Source organism: Lipophrys pholis (assembly GCF_963383615.2).
Source record: "Lipophrys pholis genome assembly, chromosome: 17".
In the NCBI taxonomy this organism is placed as follows: Eukaryota; Metazoa; Chordata; class Actinopteri; order Blenniiformes; family Blenniidae; genus Lipophrys; species Lipophrys pholis.
In genome coordinates, this window is record NC_137643.1 from 8,488,390 (window position 1) to 8,507,904 (window position 19,515).

Sequence of the window (19,515 nt, forward strand, 5' to 3'; positions counted from 1 at the left end):
TTAAATTTTATTTTTGCAATTATTCATATTTTCAGACAAAAGCCTAATCTATGATGTTTCAGATGGGAGTGCATGGATAACGACTTCCTGTCTCTAATGCTTACTGTTTTTAAATGAAGGAAAACATGTGGTTATTTGAGTTGCAAGCCCATGTAAGTATTATGCAAGTTTTTAATTTTGCATGAGGTAAAAACTCAACAAAGAATTTCATTGAGGACTAAATGTGGAGCTTACACACCTGTGATGTTTGGAGCGTTGCATTACCAGCACACAAACCGTAAAGACCTGCTCAAGCATGCCCTTTGAAGGAGCGTACGTTTCATAATTTATAAAGGTAAAAACAGGAAAACGAAGATGGCAGCAGGTGTGTGTGCTCAGATGGATTTCTTTTTTTTTGTTTTTCCTTTTTCCGTGAGGACGGCAACATGCAGTCAGTCCCTGACATCAAGCGCCTGCAAATCCTCCTTTTGTTCTCTCGGCGGAGCTGGCCGAGGTCCTGAAATCTATCTGCTCAGGACGCCTTATCGGGGACACAACAGTAACCTCACCGAGTGGAGAATTAATGCACGACTAAGTGTCCGTGTGCAAGTGTGACGCAGTGGAGCTGTACGGGCAGAAACACACGCCCTGTGTGAAATCCGGGCAGCATGTAAACAATGGAGCCACATGACAGCAGGCTGCACACGCCCGACATGCGCACACGGGCCACACTTCAAAGCAGTCACGATCTGGATACAGTGTGTTCTGGATGTGGACGCGCCGTGTCTCTCTGTGGCCGTGTCATTAGTGCTTTTCTTTTTTTCTTTTTTTTTTTTCGCCAACAGCAGAACATCTCCTCGGCTTGTCACCGTTAAGACTACCATCTGCCACCAGCCACTAAATCCTATCTGCCTTCCGCCCTTCAATCCCTCCATAAGCCCACAGTGCAGGCGTGGCAGGGGCGCACTTCATCTGCCGGCGATCAGGTGGAAATGCTGATATAACACTGAAAAAGTGATTTCAGTCTTTTCAACAATAGATGGCTTTTTTTTTTTCCCCCATCTTCCAGGACGTGTAGCGACAAGCTGCAGTCTGGTATGGAGCCAGTAGAGGCGCTTCAGTCGCTGCTGTTGCTCGATAAATAAAAGTACAGCTCTCGTGTCTTCAACGATGATGTAAAAATCAATTCCAAACGTGACTGCCTTACGAGGAGGGATACTTTAAACTCTCCAAAAGCAACTGAAATATTAAAATAGCCCTTTAAATTATGCATTAGTGGTATTTAAATAACTACGAAGCCCTTTTGATGGGCAGATATTCTTCCTATAGCTCGTATAGTGTCGCAAATACATGTGAAGATCAGATCTTCAGTTAATTGTAAAATGCTCCAGTCACAAATGACACTGCATGAAAATGAGCTTTCATGCCAACTGAAAAAAATCATGGAAGTTATACATGTAAAAAAAAACCTCTGACACACTCCATAAGCACCCAAAGAAATGCTGAAAGCCTGTTTTACAGTATCCATTACTGATGATTAAATACCTGAACATCATGGAGAGGTTCATCAAGCCAATTCCACAAACACTTTTTAAAAAGCACCGCTGAGTGGTGAAGTTGAAAACAAATGTGAGAAGTTCTGTAATCATTAGTGTTACAAATTGCAGAGGAAGATTATAGAGATAAACGTGTGAAAGGAACACATCGGTCTAATTTTGTTTTTTAATCCCTGGTTCAAGAATTGAGTAAAAGTACAGCTAAACTCTCTAAATGAATAATCACGGGACTTTTTAATTTAATCAATATGAGCCGAAATAATATTCTTTACAAACGGTTCAAAGAAATGGACTTAAAGAGAATCAAACATGAGGTCAAGCTGCAACATACGGGAAATAAATTGACAACAAAGGCGTTTTTATTTTCATGGGAACAATAACATTTTATTTCACACACCAACGAGCTCGAAATGGAAATACATAAAGGAGACTTTTGCAATACCCAGGTTAGTTAAAAAGCAGCGTGAAGAGGAGGAGGAGAATGTGTTTAACAAGTTATTAATAATCCTGGCTGTACTTACTCACAGGGGCCTCTTTGTGCAACCTTCCTGCTCTCCTGAGGCTCCCCCCTCAAACACACAACTACACACACACACACACAGAAGAAGAAGGGGGAAAAAAAGGAAACTATTTCAAACACTTTATCCTTTCCCATCCTTGTATTGATTGTTTGGATTTCTTGCTGGTGGCACTTAGTTTCTGATGTATTAAACTGCAAAGCTTACTGGGACTCTGCGGTGTACAGCATCCATAAGAGACCCTGAAGAGCCTTCAGTGGGAGCTGGAGAGCTGGAGAGGGGAGGGGAGGAGAGGAGGGGAGGCCACCAGCCTCCACCAGGTTTCCATCACATCAGACACATGGCTCCCTGAGAAGAAGAAAGAAAGAAAACGGGAGAGGAGGAAATGAAACACGAAGCAGGTTAATAATCAAGGCAGACCGGAGCTGTACAGGTGAAACTTTAACCAAACATGATGGCGCACGTGGGGAAAGTAAACCATCAATATGAACCCATAGACACGTTACATAAGGCACTCATTTACTTTTTTTTTTTTTTTTTTTTTCATGCTATGGCTGCTGCTCTAACAGAACTCCAGCCCGATGAGGTGAAAGTGGAAAGGTTTGCTGACATCTGGCGACGAGCGGATCACCTCGAACTACTTTCCAAACGCGCGCTTTGTTTACCGTCTGCGCGCGTAATAGTCCGGATGAAGCGCGCAAGCTTAATCTGTCACGCAAAAACCTGCGTCTATATTTAGGAACATTTGTGCATTTTACTTTTTTCTTTTTTTTTTACTTCAAGTCAAAGTCCACACGCGTTTACGAAAAGCCTATTATAGTGAACTCGTTTTAAAAGTTATAACCGAGTGGATCAGTCAGCCTTATCGGCACTGTCAGGACAGAAAAAGACTAATTAACCATCATTTTAGGAATGGAGAAAAAAAAATGTTAATTAAATTGAGACTAGTCACTGTAAGGTTTACAGAGCGTAACTTGATTAATGGCGGTTTCTGCACTTGCTCAATCTTCCCTATTAATCTCATTACATCTTGTGTTTCACATTGAAGTCATACATGAAGTCAGTTTGGCCTTTTTCCACTAAAGAGGGTCAGGGAGCTTTCTGTCGAGGGCCTACACCCTGATATAAACATCTCTATTTAATGGCACAATGGCCATTCAATAATAGATTTACTAAACTTCTGCTTAACTGATTAGAAGAACGAAAAGTTGTCTTGCGCAAGAGTATGTGTAGTTGAGATAATTTATAACGTGCAACATGAAAGCGTCAGAGTTAAACGATAAATAATGCCAGAAAAATAAAGAATCGATTGAAAATGCAGTGTTGAGCGAACATCAATAATTCCAGACAATTTGAGGTCTGACTCCGATCGCACCAATACAATGAAAACAGAATCAGTCGACTGTTAAAACAGATTTGTCTTGAGGAAATCTTTAATTTTAAGTACCAGTGAGTCGAACGTTGAATTTTGAAATGCACATCAGGACGAACATTAATTCAGGAGATGCACTTCAACAAAATATTAACATTTAAAGGCAACAATTCCAATGTACTGTAACGGACTATACCAAAACGGGCAATTTGTTTTTCATGAAATCAAATGTACTGAAATACGGTCTCTGTCTTTCTTCTTTATCACATCAGTTTACTATTTCTTGAAAAGCGTCAACGTCATTTTAAAAACTCAGAGAAAGCCGACACTTTGTCTGACTTTTTAAAATGTATTAACGATGAGTAAAACTTCGAACTCTCCGTTTGAGTTCACAAAATCTATGTCCACAACATTCAACAAAGTCGCCTGTTTGTTGACGACAGGGGTCGTTAACCTTTCTGAACTTTGGAGCGACTTCAGTCGTACAAACAGCTGTTTGATGAAACTTTTCTGAATGATTTGAGATTCAAGTCGTGTTTTCGCCACTATTTTAGCGCAGGCCCTCGACTACTCATTCGCTGCCTCTAGTTCGAGATCGTCGTTCTGCTAATAACTAACTTCCCTACTTCAGGCACGGAGGCGATGCAGAGTTGAGCGCAAGCAGTTGAGGACGGTGGTGCTTCAGTGGGAGAGATCACAGGAAAAAGGAAACAACACATTTTTTTCAAACTCAGATTTTTATTAATCAGTACAAGTAAATAAAACTGAAGACGATTATCTTCATCCCCTCCAGAAATTGGCGATGGCGTTGGATGGCTGGGAGGAAGAAAAACGAAAAAAAAAACAAAAAAAAACAACAACCTTGCACCTCGTTCAGAGCCGCTCTGCTTCGGGGGAACTTAACGGGATGTAAAAACTATCGCCGACGGGATCCGACGCACAAGTGGAGAAAGCGCCGCTTCACAAATAAAACATTCGCAGTAGGAACAGTGAATAATGGCCGCCTTGAATGTGTTAACGTCTACTGTTTAAGAGAGAGAACTGTGAGAGCATCAGCTGCGTTCGTCATGTTGAAGGTGAAAGTCAAGCTGATGCTTTGCTGAAAGCTACTGGGACGCTGCCGATGAGAAGCAGTGAAAACTGCTCGCCCAAATCCAACATAACAGCAGGAAAATGTCCCAACTACAATCTTATATTACTGTCTTAGCCAAAATAACCATCATCTGATTGGACATCGGAAAAACAAAATAGGGTGTAACTGGGTGACTTACACGTGACTGCATGCACACACTCATACTATGCACACACTCTGACCTTTATCAAACTGACTCTCAATTACATATTCAATTCAGAGCAAATAAACTAACACAAAAAGTGAATTATATATATCCACCTCTTATTTTCTTTAATCTTCTGTCGTCGCGCCTCAGCTCAGCAGCCCTCTCAGAGCCTCCGTGTCGTCTCCTTCCGGTCCGAACACCCGCTTTATTTCTTCTTTAGGGTTCCCTTCTAGTAGCTTCTTACGCTGCTGTCAATACTCCTTCAGCATCTTGTTCTCCGACGCCCTCATTCATCATCTGAACTTTTATCCTCCTCCCCGAGCTTTCCGGAGGCTTTTCAGAGCCGGGTGTGGACCTCAACACCCGCAACAGTCTGCCCTTTCTTTCACGACAGCAACCAGGAGTTAAAGAGTTCAGAGCTGCGTGTCCGGTTAGTACCGTGGGGGTAGAAAGGGTCTTTTCTGAGGGAACATCGGCCCCCCTCCTCTTGGACCGGGCAGACCGGGGCGTTTGCCTCTTAACCTGGGCTCGGGCCCGTTGAACCGAGGGAAAGGTGGCCGCGGGGGGCCCCTGGGGTGCGGGAGGCGTGCATTGAGGGGAGGCCGGTGTAGAGGCCGCAGACCTGGCTGACGGATTTCCTGATGGGGCGGCGGGAGCGGTCTCCTCGGGGCGTAGTGAGGGGAAGGAGCGCCGCCGTGCTGCTGGTAGTTGTGGGTGTAGAAAGGGTCTTCTGGGGGCCCGCGTGGGGGAGACAGGCGCCCTCGAACTCTGGGGAAGTGCTGTGGAGGACTGACGGGGTTGTAATGCGACTCATCGGGGTGGTGGTAAGGATTGCCCTGGAAGAAGGAGGCGTTATGTTGGCGGCGCTGGTCGGGGTAGTGGTTAGCATCTTCTTGGTAAGGCAGGTCATCTGGGTGCTGCGGGTGGAGCTGGTCGTCACCGGGATGAAATGAAGACTTGTGTTGATGGTCGTGCACCACCATCCCACTGATGACACTGTTCTCTCTGGGTCTGACCGCTTCACCGGCAGCCACACCGAGACCCGGCTGCTGCTCCGGAGGTCTCATCCCAAAGCTGTTCGAGGGAAGGGGGACTTGACAACCAGTGGGAGGGGGCGGCAACCGTGGAACGGGAGGAAGGTTGCTGCTGAAGAGAGAAGATTTGGTGGCACCCAGTTGGGAAACCAACGCTGGAGGTTCCTGGCTTTGCTGTGCATGGTACGGATACATTCCTGATGTCTTACTTTCTCTTGGCCCTCCAGGCGCTGTCGCATTGTAGGCATTGGGCTGCTGTGAGCTTCCCTCGGGGTAAGTCTCACCATACCAACTCCGTTCACTAGCCCCCTGAAAGCCCGCGACGGTCTGTGTGCTACCGGCACCGCCTGGGGCTCTTTCTCCAGGCACTGGCCCTTTAGTTAGTGCAGAAATCTGCTGGTAATGTGCGACTGGTGCAGCCGTCCCATGCTCGGACATTTCCTGTTTGCCATACATGTAGGGTTGATATAGTTGACCGTTCTGAGGCTGTTTTTGTGGATTGTTGAGACTCTGCTGGGTGCTGTTCTGGGACACATTTACATTAGGATTCTTTTCAGCAGTTTCACTAACAGATGACTGAGATGCGAATGGCACCACCACTGGCTTATCCATGACTTCATCTTGAGTTGGGGTCCCCCCACCCTCATCTCGTACTGGGGTCCCGCCCTGTGTGTCTGCCCCTGCAGCTGGGCTGAGGCGATCCCCTCCCACACTCGGGGTTGTCGATAAACCGAAATCAAATGTACTGAACGCAGGGTTGCCCTGCAGGAAGCTGTGGATTTTAGACTCTAAACTTGTAGAGGACAGAGTTGGCCCCGACTCTGCCGTCAAATCCATGTCCCTATGGAGGGCCTGGACCAGGGCTGAGGCTGGGTTGGATGTCTGGGGGCGGTCTTGGATGTTTGTGCTGTGCCTTACAGTGGAGCTGGATGGAGAAGGCGAAGGCGCCTTGAACGACAGAGACGGGTTCTGAGAGGGTACTGCTTTTACAGGTGTGGATGAGGGAGGTGGGGTAATCTTGCCTGAATTAGATGATTCTGAGGAGACATTTGCAGCTGAGCTGCCCAGGAGAGAAGTGATGCCTGAGTGACGAGACAAAGAACACACACATGTATTTCAACCAGGTGTGCAGCACAATATGAAACTATACAGTTAGTTTTTTCATGTCAAACACACTGATACTGAACACAGTGTAGACTATTTCACACACACACACCTCATTTTCTTTTCATTTCAGAGAAAAAGCCTGGTCTTCCTTCAAGTTGCACATTTCCATTACAAAGGAGGCGGAGATGGTTATGATGGTTTCAATGGTACCAGAGGCTGATCGTTGGCGGTCGTAAACAGCCTCCTCCGCCACGACTGAGAGCACTTAACATTTAGCAAGGGTGAAATCTCTTTCTGTTGATTTAGTTGTTTTTTTTGCTGACTTGATTCTCATCTTAAATTGGCGGTGGGCGTGATCACCAGGGTCAAAGAAGCAAGAGACGACCTGCTCCGTCATGGAAATTTTGAAAGGGGATTCATGACCTTGTGGCTGTTGCAGCAATGTATTTCATTGTAGGCTCTTTTTTTTGGGGGGGGGTTTCCTTGATTTTAGATAAACGTATTGTCGAACTAAATGCACCAATATCCTCACCTGTGAGCCTGCCATGACCCTGGACTTTGGACAGAGCACTGAGGAGGTCTGCAGGACTCACATCCACCTTGGAGAGGAGGCTGACGAGTGACGCGGGATCCTGTGTGGTGACAGGGGCAGCGGGGGTACTCTTCACCGAGGAGCTAGCAGGCGTAGCAGCAGGGGGACTCTCCACCACTGGCCCTGCACAACAGAGAGGAGCACTAACGCATACTGAACATCGTGCACATCGGCTACCTGTACCGCAGCCACGTGATTCTCCTCATTTGAAATGTTCGTTCTGAAAATAAATACATCAATGAAATTCACAAGATGTTTGAATTGAATTCACACTCCTAATCAAGCACCGCTCCGAGTGCAGCGTTTTTGAACTGAACCGGAAAACCTTGATGTACAGAATTTTTGATTGAGGACACATTTCAGACACACCCACGTTGCTTTGCTGGCAGCCACGAACAACACTTCTGGTTAACATGGAGGATGGAAGGTTTAATGACCAAAATGCGCACGAGCCGTCGTCTGCGTTTTATGGAACTCGCTTGGTAACACTTGGTAAATCAAGCACATATTTGGAGACGTTACCCAGACACTGCTCTTACTCGGCCCAGCAGACAACACATTTGTTGAATTATTCTTTATTGCAGGGGAGAAAAAAAAAAACGATCTTCAGCAGTTCGCAGTGATTAAAACTACCTCACCAGCAGAAAAGGATAAAACATCAAATAAAGGTTTCAAAACTCAAATCAGGTGGAGCTGCTAACTCAGGCATCAATAGTGAAACATTAACTATGTGCTCTAAGGCTGGCTGGATCCTGAATCACCCAAGTTAATGAATTAAAATTTAGTGATACATCGGGAATCACGAGAAAAGGTCTGGATCAAGTGGGATCCTCTGTCTGAATGCTGCTCAGTACATAAGACAAGTTGGCAGAATCACTAAAACCACTGCAATGATGAGTTAGTTCAGCGACTACTCCAGTCAGTAAATCTTAGTAATAAGTTTAACGTGGCAATGAACATGATGAACCCCGAGACTGTGGAGTGACTTGCCTCTGTCCATCAGACAGACTCCTTCCCTGTTTGTTTTGAAAAGAGGCGTTAAAAAACACTTTTTCTCTTTGGCCTTCGTAATATAAAATGTAGTTTACAGCCACTGGCAAGAATAGAAAATTCAGCCTTTACATATACTCTCCAACCACTAGTGTAAAAGATGTTAAAATGTCATGCCTTTTACACTAGTGGCTGTTCAATCTATCGTTATCATTTCTCGTCTTCGTTATGTTTCCATTTAGCTGTAAAAATATGTAACTGAATGAAACGAAATTAGGTTTGAAATTGGATATTCTTACTTTTCCAAGATGATTCCTTGTAAAGCTTCCATGTAACACACAGAATATGACTTGTAGGGAGCATAAGTGTTTCGTCAGAGGGTTAGGGTTAGTCCCAACACGTCCAAGTGTCACTGATCGGTTTTTAAATTCAACCTAAAACAGGCAAATTGCTGGCGAATAAACAAACCCATTTTTAAACTAACACCAATATTTGCAGTCTATTTATTCATCCATTCAAGTTTATGAAATGTATTTGAACGTGATGAAAAGCAGTTGTACGACGAGCTTTAGATTATCAAAGCCCTCCCCAGTCAGCAGTACAGTTCACACACTTGAGTGTTGTCATGTTAGAATGGCTGGCGGCACTCACCTGTGGTCTTCATGACCGAATTCAGACTGTTGAGGATGGAGCCAATTTTACCCACGTCGACACTCGGCACAGCTGCTGCGTGAGCAGCTGCAGGGGGCGCGACCTGCACCGCGGGCTGCGGCGTTGCGACTGATGGCTCACTTTTCGCACAAATTGGAGTGGACACCTCTGGGTTTGGCGAGGGCTCAATCTGCTCCTCAACTGAGAAGAAAAATAACAGCAATGAGAGCAGTGAGAGGGAGTCTCGATATAGTCCATGTAATGATACAGATAAGTGCCTTTTTTTATTTTTTTTTTTACTTAAGTTTCGAGGATACCGTGATTCTTGTCACTGCTTTTATTTCCTCCACAAGTGCAGTTACAGTAAACACTTAGAAACATATTACAAAACATACACATGAGGGACTTGCTCTGACATTCTCCGTCTAGTGTGTCAAACTACATTTATTATTGATCAACTTGGATTTGTACTTACCTTAAATCAACACTAGCCGTAAGTATTTAGGTTTACTCACTGATGGTAAGCTGTAAAGGTAACTGTTTACATTTTCATTTGATATTATGATTTGTGATGAATACAAATCTGTAAGTTCCTGATGTTCATGTATTTGTGCTTACACATATGTTCATCCCGGCATTTTCTTTTTCGGTTTTTGCAGGTTTTTAATTAATTAATTTGTTTTTTTGCATGTGAATTCATCTTGTTTATTAACACAATTTCGTTTTATAGTTCTGTCATTTTGAATATAAAGAGCAAGAATGCACAGAAACATAATATGTCAATCAGTTGTTTTTTTTGTGACGTGCATATAGCGCATGTTGATATTGTGATAACGATAATTTCAGGATATACTGTTACGGCCCTATTAGAAAGTCAAAGCGACACGCGTTTTGTGTGAGTATCCTGTAATTGTATGGTGCTTTATTACAAAAAAGTGCAGCTTACATCAGTAAATGCACTTAGGATGCACAGCGTTGGTCGAGGTCCTGTTGTGATCACATTAAGCACAAGTGGAGGAGCGACTGTGTCGCCGCTGAATGCAGGCCTGCTGTGTAGCTGTACGGCTGAGCAACACAGCGGGTCTTCATAGTTACACCGGCGGTGCTGCGTGATAAATAAAATCGAAGGTTTAACCGCAAATACGCTGGAGGTTTCTATGTGAAGCTGAATGGCCAAGACGACGAACTGCTGTGCTGAGAGGTCATTCAATTAGGAGAGCAGCACAATTACCACAGCAGCTGTGTGTTGGTGACGGATGTGTTCAAGAACAGTGTGTAGGTGGAGGTCAGGGTGGAGGTCACCTGCAATATATATGGAAGTTTATATGGAAGCCCAGTGCACAGTGGCTGGAGTTCTACATCTGAAAATAAGAAACCAACTTGAACCTGAAACAAGTGCTCTAGGTGTGGTTTGAACCTCTAAAAAAACTGCGAATATTCGGTGTAAACATGAACGGGAATCTCCTCACGCTTCACTGCCCGATGACAAGAAGACTTCTTACCTATGATGCCGCTGACGTCCTCCTCTTCGTCTGAAAGCTCCATGTCCTCCACCTCACGGTTGTCGTTCTCCCCGAGAATCTCTGCCGGGCTGGGGGACCCTCCCGGGGAGGACAGGGGGCTCGGGGCCGGGGGCTCCGCGTCGTCATCCATAGCGGAGCCGTCCAGGTCAGGGTGCGGCGAGGCCAACTCCATGCCGTGAAACGGGGACTCGGAGCCCGTCGGTGACGGAGCGTCTGCAGACGGTGAGGGGATGGGCGACTCGTCCAGGTCCGGTAAGGTGGTCTTCAGGCTGTCCAGCTTGCGTTTGAGGTGCGACACTCGGTTGGCAAAGGTTTGGTAAGCCTTGAGATGAGAAAGAATTTTAATTGAATTCAGAAAACACAATTTTCTGACCAACAGTTTCCGTCTATTACTGTCAGGTGAAATCTAATGTTTTCACTTGACTTTGACTTCTTCCACATCACTAATTGAATTTTACAGCCATGGACAACTCAGAGCAAGTAACAAGAAATGATGGCGCACAAAGCTGTTATGAATCCACAGACCAAGAACCTTGTTTATAAATTCTTCTTTCAGGAGTTCAAAAGATTTGTTGAGTTTCATTGACAACCTGTGTTCCACTATTCTACCGTTTCTGGATTACTTCTGTTTGATAACTGAAAGACATGGTAACGTCTGACTTTAAAACCACTTACATTCGCAACAATCTTGACCTCCTTGTACTGCATCTCATAGAAGATGTTGGCGTTTCTGAGCGCCTCTTGAAGCGGAGGCCCGATTTTGCTTTGTTTGTCGAAAAACTTGACGAACTCCTGGAGCTGTGCACTTCCCTCCTCAAAGTCCCTGGAGAACTTCTTTCCCCCCGCCTTATCTGAAAGGAACGAGAGAACCAGGATGAAATTCAGAGGCAAAAGAAGGAACAGGCATCTGTGCATTGTATGAGGTTAGAGAGAGAGGAGCAGTCAAAGATGATTTAAAAAGCCACCTTTAAGTTTCTTGAGGGCATCAGAACTGCAGATGTCAACCCTCATAGCTGTCAGCTGCTTTTCTCTGTGGTCAACCTCCTCCAGGGATTTCTTGTACTTGGACAGTTGGTCTATTAGCGCCTGCGGCTAAAGCAGAGGGGTGCAGTCAGTCACACCATCAATCAAACATTTTAGAGGAGGACAAAAACATGACAATTGTGCTTGTAAAATGGCTTATTGTTGCAGCCTGCCAAGCTTTCTTACCACAAACTCGGCAACTATCTTGGACCGCAGATCCGCTTTAGACTCAACTGGAGCTTTAAAAGAGGAAAATCAATATCAAAAACCACTTTAAAAAGCTTAAAAGCAATTCTCCTCAAGCCGGCGTTCATGATTCTAGATAACAAAATGCCAAAATCTCGAGCATATAAGCAGCTTCGCGTTGTGAGGACGACAGTGTGAATATCAGCATCGAGGTTCAAGCAGAGACGAGGTCTTGACCGAAATAATAATAATGGCAAATGAAATCATTCGTACACTTACTTTTTTGCTCCACGGGCGTCTCGGGAGGGGACTCCTCTTTGACTAAAGTACTTCTAAGATCAGAAATGAGCGTCCTTGAATAAACGCCCCTTTCCTCCCAGATGGAAAGTATCCTCTCCACTGATTTGATCGTCTTGGGGTCTCCTTCATTGCTGGAGAAGAGAAAGGAAAGAACATTTGAGATGTATTCTCTTGGATTTCAGCAGGAAATATGTTTTTAGAATAAAACCAGAACCATTATCCTACAAAATATGAACAATTTAACCAACACACAAAGGCAATACGTCCGACTCACATATATGCTGTACACATTGTTTATTGTCATACTAGAATATTTGTAACTTCACAAACATACAAATAAATTTGATTAATCAGAGTAAGGTTTGAGATATGGCAATGATGCAATATTTGTTTTCTGAACATCTACCTTGTGGGTCAATGTGTGAACTAAGAGAGTTCCTAGTATTGTGTTAAAGTAAGCTCTAAAATAGGACAAGCATGCATGTGACGGATGAGCCCAGGTCTCGACCCTGAATTGGACGAAGCGGCAAAGATGGATGGCTTTGAACAAACGGCAGCAGTGGACGAGGTCTATTCAGGTCAGCCGAGCTGAGGTTTTGGCCTGAGCGCAGTGTGGGTTAAAGCACAACTGAACCTTGAGCCACACTGAAGCAGCCGTTCCCAGATCACCCCGAAGAGGTCGAGGTAAACTTTGTTATCCCCGGGGCGGTGGTGCAGCCCACAGTAAGACATACACATAAAAGAAAACCGCATTCAAAGAACAGCTTGTGGTGGATGGTGATGCCGAGGTACTTGTGCTGTTGTCGCACCTCGACGGTCGAGTCGTTGGATCTTCCTGAAATCAATCCACGTGTCTTTTGTTTGAAATCAATGCAGCGTGAAGGCAATGGCAGATGACTGTGGACTAAATGCCTTGAATGAATGAATGAATGAATGAATGAATGAATGAATGAATGAATGAATGAATGAATGAATGAATGAATGAATGAATGAATGTTTTTATTCTTCTTGTGAACCGATTGTGGGATATAAAGGGGCTGATTACATAAGTTCATTCTAACTTCTGCTCCCTTTTCATTCGTACGTTTAGAAACTTTGGTTTGTATTGAATTGATTTTTTTTGGTCTCTTTTGTCAAAGAATGAAATAAAAATGAACCAAACTTTCTAGAGGCATGAAAATATGATGTTTTATCTTGTTATCCTTCTCAGTGTTAATGTGTGGAATAATTCAACAGCTCTTTGGGTGTTTTTTTATGCGTTAAATGTGGTGAAGGTGGTTGCCTTTTTATCTGTATTCGCTGATATTTCCACTCAAAGTTGTTTCTGTCAAATAAAAAGTGTAAATACTTTTTGTTTTAGTCTTGAACAGTCTCTTGTGAAGCACTTTGAGTTGCAGGAAAGATGATGTGGTTCATACCACCAGTGCGGCGAGATGTAATTTGTTTTTTTACTCCCTTTCATACCAGCATTACGTTTGTCTGCATGATGTGATACAAATCTAAACTATATTGCTGCAAACGACTTACTTGACCAGTAGGCAGGCGTCCGGTAGCACCTCGGCGAACGCCGTGCGGTACACAATGGCATTTTTCCTTTTGCAGTTCTGAATGACGTCGTTGGCGAGATACAGCAGGTTGAGTCTGTGTGCGCCATCAGCTGGTAGAACACAGGGAAATGTCAGTTTGAGCAAGAAGAACTTTTTGCACAAGTTTGCATTGACCAATTCCTCATAATGAACAATTCTCTCTTCAGTATTGTCTTCAGTTGTACAGAAGATCAACACAACCACACAATAAGAAACCCGAGCTTTAATACCCTTAAGAGAAAGTTAATTAAAGCTCCATCAAGCCATCAGTGATGTTCATTTGAAGCTGGAGATAACTTATTCCAAACCCCAAAACATAAGAAGGTGGTATCGGCTTCAGTCCGAATAAAATAAACTTGATTGTCATTGCTGCATTTTGAATGCGGCCATTTAAAACTGTGTGTGAGTTTATGTATGAATCAGAGTTGATCATTACCTACATCTCAGTGTGTTTTCCAATAAACTGTGAAGTTGGATTTAAAGACTGCGACAGCAAAAAAGACAAGCTATGAAGAGATGAAATGAAAGACATGTGCACATGTTAAAAAATAAGGGTGCAAAACTCTCTTTTTTCCCGCCAAACATAAGGTCACACAAGGTGTCTTTGGAAGTTTGACTACAGTCTAAATGGAAAATACATATCAGACAATAACCTTCAATAAGTATTGGTATTGTGCCAGAGTAAGTATCCATTAACAGAATTGTTTCATTTGAGCCCAACAGAGACTAAAAGGCTGTGAAAGAACAGGAACTCAAAGTATACAATCGTCTGAAGGTCAGCGTGACAAAGTCCTATTTCTTAGCGTATCGTATGTCCATTTATTGATTTAAACTGAAAGCTTTGAAAAACACTGTCTATTCCTAGGCTATACACTGTAGTGGAGGGTTGTTATCAAAATGATCCAGTCAGAGAACAAATACAGAGACAAGCATTTCAGTCTGATTTTAGATCAAGCACACATTTTATTCACCCAAAACCTAAACCGACCTGAGCATTTTACAGCTGACTCATCAAGAAAATTAAAGCTGAATTCAAATCCTAATGATTCTAAACAACATGAACTCAAAATATGACAATCAACAAAATAACTATACTACTTTTTTTATTGTGTTACACACTTGTACAGATCTATTCAAGTATTTTGGAATAGAGATCAAACAATATCTTTTCAGGCAAACCGTAAAAACAAGAGAAAAAAAAGAAAAAGCCACATTTTTTATTTTTACTTAGATCAAAAAATTGCAACTTTGTCATGGTGCACTGGAAAACACACTTTGTGTAGATAAAGAGTTAATTTCAAAGTTGGCGCTATCACAAAAAACACTCGATGGTACACAATGTGCGAGTTACAAAAAACCCCAAACAAGCTCAAAGAAGCCAAAGGTGAGACAGATTCTGACAAACTATTATGAGGACAAGTAAAACCAAAGTACTCAATTAAATACAGAAGTTCCTGACAACATTACGATAATCCAAAACTAGCCATGTGCTCCCTCTGTCGGGGAAATGATTAAACGTCGGACCTCTTCATAGGTCTAGAAGTTTTAGTGAATTAAACAAACTGATGTTCGATTGAGCTTCTTTCTATCTGATGAAATAAAACATTCATCAGCCCCAAATATTGGGTCTTCGTTGAAGCATGGCAGTGGCAGCGTCACGCTGTGAGTTCCAGCAGGGGCTTGAAAAGTGTGTGGCGAGTTCATACAATCAAAATAAGAGTAAATATCCTCAAAGAACTGCTGCACAACATTTCATGACACCGTTGTGATAAAACGGATGGATGTTTGGGCAAAGTGCAATTCAGTGTTTTAAAAGTGAAAAAATAAAATAAGCAAAGCAAAGCAAGAGTCGACGTTTACTTTGTTGCATTTATGTACAGGAAAAAGCTCAGTATCAACAAAAGCAGTATGTGGATGTGATCCCGCATTTTATCACTTTAGGAAAAAAAGCAGACGGTGAAATAAGACTGAGCCTCAGATGGCACACGTATTAATGGTATACCTTAAAGATTACTACAGTACAACAGCAAGAACACCAGCCAGACCGAACTGACACCAGAGGTCAAAGATACAGTTGCTGCATTGAGCAAAATCTAGTTTCTGAGCTTTTTTTCCAACTGTATCAGTTTTTGACTTGTAACAGCTGCCAACTTTGGACAACAGACACAAGCTCAAAAAGCAGAAGGTGCGTGTGTCTGCTGCCCTTCTACTGCCTCTTTCATTCACACAAACACTTTGTCATCTCTGAAGCTGCCTGTGGAGGAGAGACAGATGTAACATAGAGCAACAAACGCTCCCACAAATCCCAGAGGCTCCAAAGCCTTTAGCGCTGTCTGTTTGAATGAGGCAACACACTCCTCTTCTCAATACACCACAATGTGATTTTATCAAGCCCCGTTTCAAAAAGATGGCTCATTTTACCAGAATGAAAGTCACTCTCAAGTCTCAGGTCAGAACAATCGAAAACGACCTCTTCAGTCGCCGTCACCTTCAAGTTACGTGTAAAAACATTTCGAAACCCAAACAACAAGTCATCCTGATACAATAGATGTCTTCAGAGCTCCCTCAGCAACAGACTGGGACCTTGTTCACACAAGAACAATCTGCTGGAGCATTTTGCCATTTAGAATTGATAAAAACAAATATGTGCGCAGACGGAAATGCCTTGATAATTACACAGGAACACCGAAAGCGATGGAGTTTGCATGCCAGGCCTCGTTTTAGTGGTGCTTTTTCTGTAATGCAACCAAACCGGTGTACATGCAAAAGAAAAGCAGGTGTAGAGGATGCAAACTATGGAGCCAGCCCCCTTGTTTTTCCCTGAAGAGTCCCATTTAGTATCATATGACAGTGTAATAAATGGTAGTAAATGTACACTTTCTTGGAGAAGCACTGTTAAATTAAAAAAGCTGAGCAACCCAAACACTTCGGATTCCACCATTGCTGTAGTTATTGTCAAATTACCTGCAAGCATGCAAAAAAACTATTGAATGCAACTATAGTGCATGTGTTTCCCCTGTTTACACAGACACATGCTTGATTCACTCACAGCAGATTAAGGAAGGTAATCGCAGATTTTTCTTTTTCCTGATGCAGTCAGACATAAACAACAGAGCACACAGTATACGTGTCTCCACTACACAGATAATTCCTCCTCCAGGACTGCTCCTGGTCACTTCAAATACTACACTGAAGCTAAAATATTGTAACACCAACATATTTTGTTAGAATTTAATGTCAATGCCATTTTACTAAACGAAAAACCACATTTAACACTTCATTATAATTTTTGAAGGCAGTTTGCAGTAGTCTTGAGTTGGATTGAGTTATATTGAGAGTTGTTTCTAATATTCTGCCATCTCGAGTGTTGACTGGGCGACCAAATATCAAAAACAAATAATATATTGCAATTCAACTCACCAACACCATAAACGTCAACCTATAAAAAAGTGTATATGCACGTCTTATAAAACACATTGATACTGATTATGTTTATATTGCATAATCCAAGTCCAGACTTACACATAATGGCGTTGCTTTAATCAAAATAGCATTTTTGGAAGTATTTCCTCAAGTAGTTATATTGTAGGACAACCTTCAGCTCAGATTGTCTATTAAAATAATATTCCATATTTGTTTACTCTCGTTAAATCTATTATTGTTGTTAGTTGGGGGTAATAACCTTTGAACATCAATATTGTACGCAATATTTATAACTAAATCCCTCCTCTAACAACACAGCTAAATGTAGTTCAAAAAGTTTAAGATTAGTGCTTTTACTTTTACTGCAATATGTTTCATTAACACTAAGGATCGATACAATTTTTTGTATTTAGGTGCAATTTAGCGAAAAGTAATAATTGCTGTGTTGTAAGGTAAGCATGAAATACTATGCTTCTTATTTTCATAGAAAACTCGCAGCAGGGAGAAACGAAAAGCGTTTTTTAAACTCCGGCGTTTCCCGGCCTTATAAAAAAACAAACAAAAAATCATCAACGATTGAAATCAGTAATGATCATAATATCTTGTGGATATTTTAACCCCTGGATGAACAGTGATGTATATGTTCGGACAACTTGCAGCAGCTACAGTCGGTTTATAATGTAATAATGATACTTACATTTCTTTAAACACTTCATCCAGTGCCGCACGATCAGGCTGTGGTACTTCTTGTTATCTATGCACCACGTTGACAGTCCCTGAATCGACTCCATCGTGTTGGTCACGCTCTGAAACTTCCTCTCCAGAGTAGACTCCAGGGAGCCGCCGAGAGCGGCCCCGGTTCCCGCTGCCATGTACGGCGAGGCAGCGCGGCGCCCGGCCGCTCGAATCAAACGGGAGTTAGCACTTAGCTTAGCCTGCTAACGAGCCGCGGCACAGACATGATCGTGTTCAGCAGATGTTTAGCTTCTTCTGTGGCGTTACGCGTGATGAAATGTCCATTGTTCTTGTCTGCACCTCCTTTCTAAGTTATAAAAAATATCTCTTGTGAGCAAATGGTCAATTTGATGTGACATTTGAGGCTAACGCGTAGCGTCGCGCGTCGCCCTGTCGGTGTGTTTACGCGTTGCCTGTCGGGGTGATGAAGAGCACTTCCGCAAACACGGCGCGTGAACGGCGCCTCCCAGCGTCAGGGAAGGAGATAAGTGGCAGCGCCCCCTGCAGTATATTTGTGGTAATACACCAAAATCGACGAACATCAAATACTTGAAATAAGTGGTCCGTTTATCAAGTTTTTATGAAAAAAAGAAAAGTGAGCCGTGTTTCTTTGAACAAAACAGTTCATGTTAATGAGTCCATTAAGCTTTAATATATATATGTTCTGAAAGAAATTTCTCTCTGGAAATAATAAAGTATTTCTATTACAACATTAATAAAGAAGTGGAACCCAATTTTTAAAATTTCCATGAGTGGATAACGTAATCTTCATGTAAAAATCTGTGTTGCACATAAGATAGGTTTCTATATGGGTCAGGACATATAGTCCATCTTTTTGGTCATTAGTGGCCGAGAGGCTCGAAAAGCGCACTTGGGACCGAAAGTTCACAATTTTGAATCCCATAGCTGGCAGGTCTCCAGAGCGCACTGAAGTGGCTGCCCACTGTATCCTAGAAATACAATTAGTAGAAAAAGTAATTTCCCGAAGGGTGCTAATATTGTATGATTAGTTAATTCTTTAACTCTTTATCCAGAGCACCATACACATTCAGATTGACAACAATAGGCAGTTTTAGGGTCATCAATTAGCCTAATGTGCCTGTTGAAGATCAAACTGCTACCTTCACTTAATAAAATCCTGCTGTTATATTGTTACATTAAATGCAAAATAAAAAGGAGTTTGAGTAAAAGGCCCAAACAATCTAATTTAAATGGTCACTTGATTCCATAGTTTATATATTTCAAAAAAATCAACAAATAACAATCAACAATCTTTTTTATTATAGAAAAATGTGCATTAACAAGCAATGAACAATTTTATTTAAATAAGAAAGAAATACAGAAAAATAATAGAAAGTAAAAACAAAACTTGAGGACACACAACTAAGAATTTCTTTTAAACTCCAACTTCAAAAATGAAGTGTAACCCAGTACAACATGCTGCTGCATTTAACATACCAAATCCACACGAGGCTATCATTATGGCTTGTGCTTACGATTTCCTTTGTTTTCAGTAAATCATAAATCACAAGCGAAGAAGCCCGAGCAATGTCTACACAGCAGCAGATTTGGTTTGCGATGACAGACGTGGTAAATTGATGATTTTTACCATTGATGATGTTCTCTTTTTCTGTGATTTGAATGTCAGACAGGCTCATGG

The 19,515-nt window shown here is 42.5% G+C and overlaps 1 protein-coding gene across 2 annotated transcripts; it reads right to left on the reverse strand.

Moving 5' to 3' along the window:
- Positions 1–1,901: 1,901 nt before the first annotated feature.
- Positions 1,902–18,278, reverse strand: rprd2a (regulation of nuclear pre-mRNA domain containing 2a). Of its 2 annotated transcripts, XR_013936194.1 has the most exons (12): positions 17,818–18,278; positions 13,639–13,768; positions 12,091–12,242; positions 11,812–11,864; positions 11,568–11,694; positions 11,278–11,453; positions 10,582–10,924; positions 9,080–9,280; positions 7,379–7,561; positions 4,819–6,821; positions 2,261–2,401; positions 1,902–2,117 (listed from the first exon to the last, which is right to left on the reverse strand). XR_013936194.1 is itself a non-coding variant. In XM_080485512.1 (10 exons), the coding sequence occupies exons 1-10, from the start codon at positions 17,990–17,992 to the stop codon at positions 5,137–5,139; spliced, it is 3,225 nt and encodes a 1,074-aa protein (XP_080341638.1). In that variant the 5' UTR covers positions 17,993–18,278; the 3' UTR covers positions 2,607–5,136. The 2 variants fall into 2 exon arrangements, 1 of the variants encoding a protein (XP_080341638.1); XM_080485512.1 differs by lacking the exons at positions 1,902–2,117; positions 2,261–2,401 and having other exon boundaries at positions 2,607–6,821.
- Between the last annotated feature and the right edge of the window lie 1,237 nt (positions 18,279–19,515).

Bases quoted from the DNA above. Each gene is read 5' to 3' on its own strand.
- rprd2a (XM_080485512.1), bottom strand. From the start codon at position 17,992: ATGGCAGCGGGAACCGGGGCCGCTCTCGGCGGCTCCCTGGAGTCTACT. The intron at 12,243-13,638 runs GTAAGTCGTTTG...TCTCTTCTCCAG, and splicing joins GACGCCTGCCTACTGGTCAA to CAATGAAGGAGACCCCAAGA. The intron at 11,695-11,811 runs GTAAGAAAGCTT...CCTCTGCTTTAG, and splicing joins AGATAGTTGCCGAGTTTGTG to CCGCAGGCGCTAATAGACCA.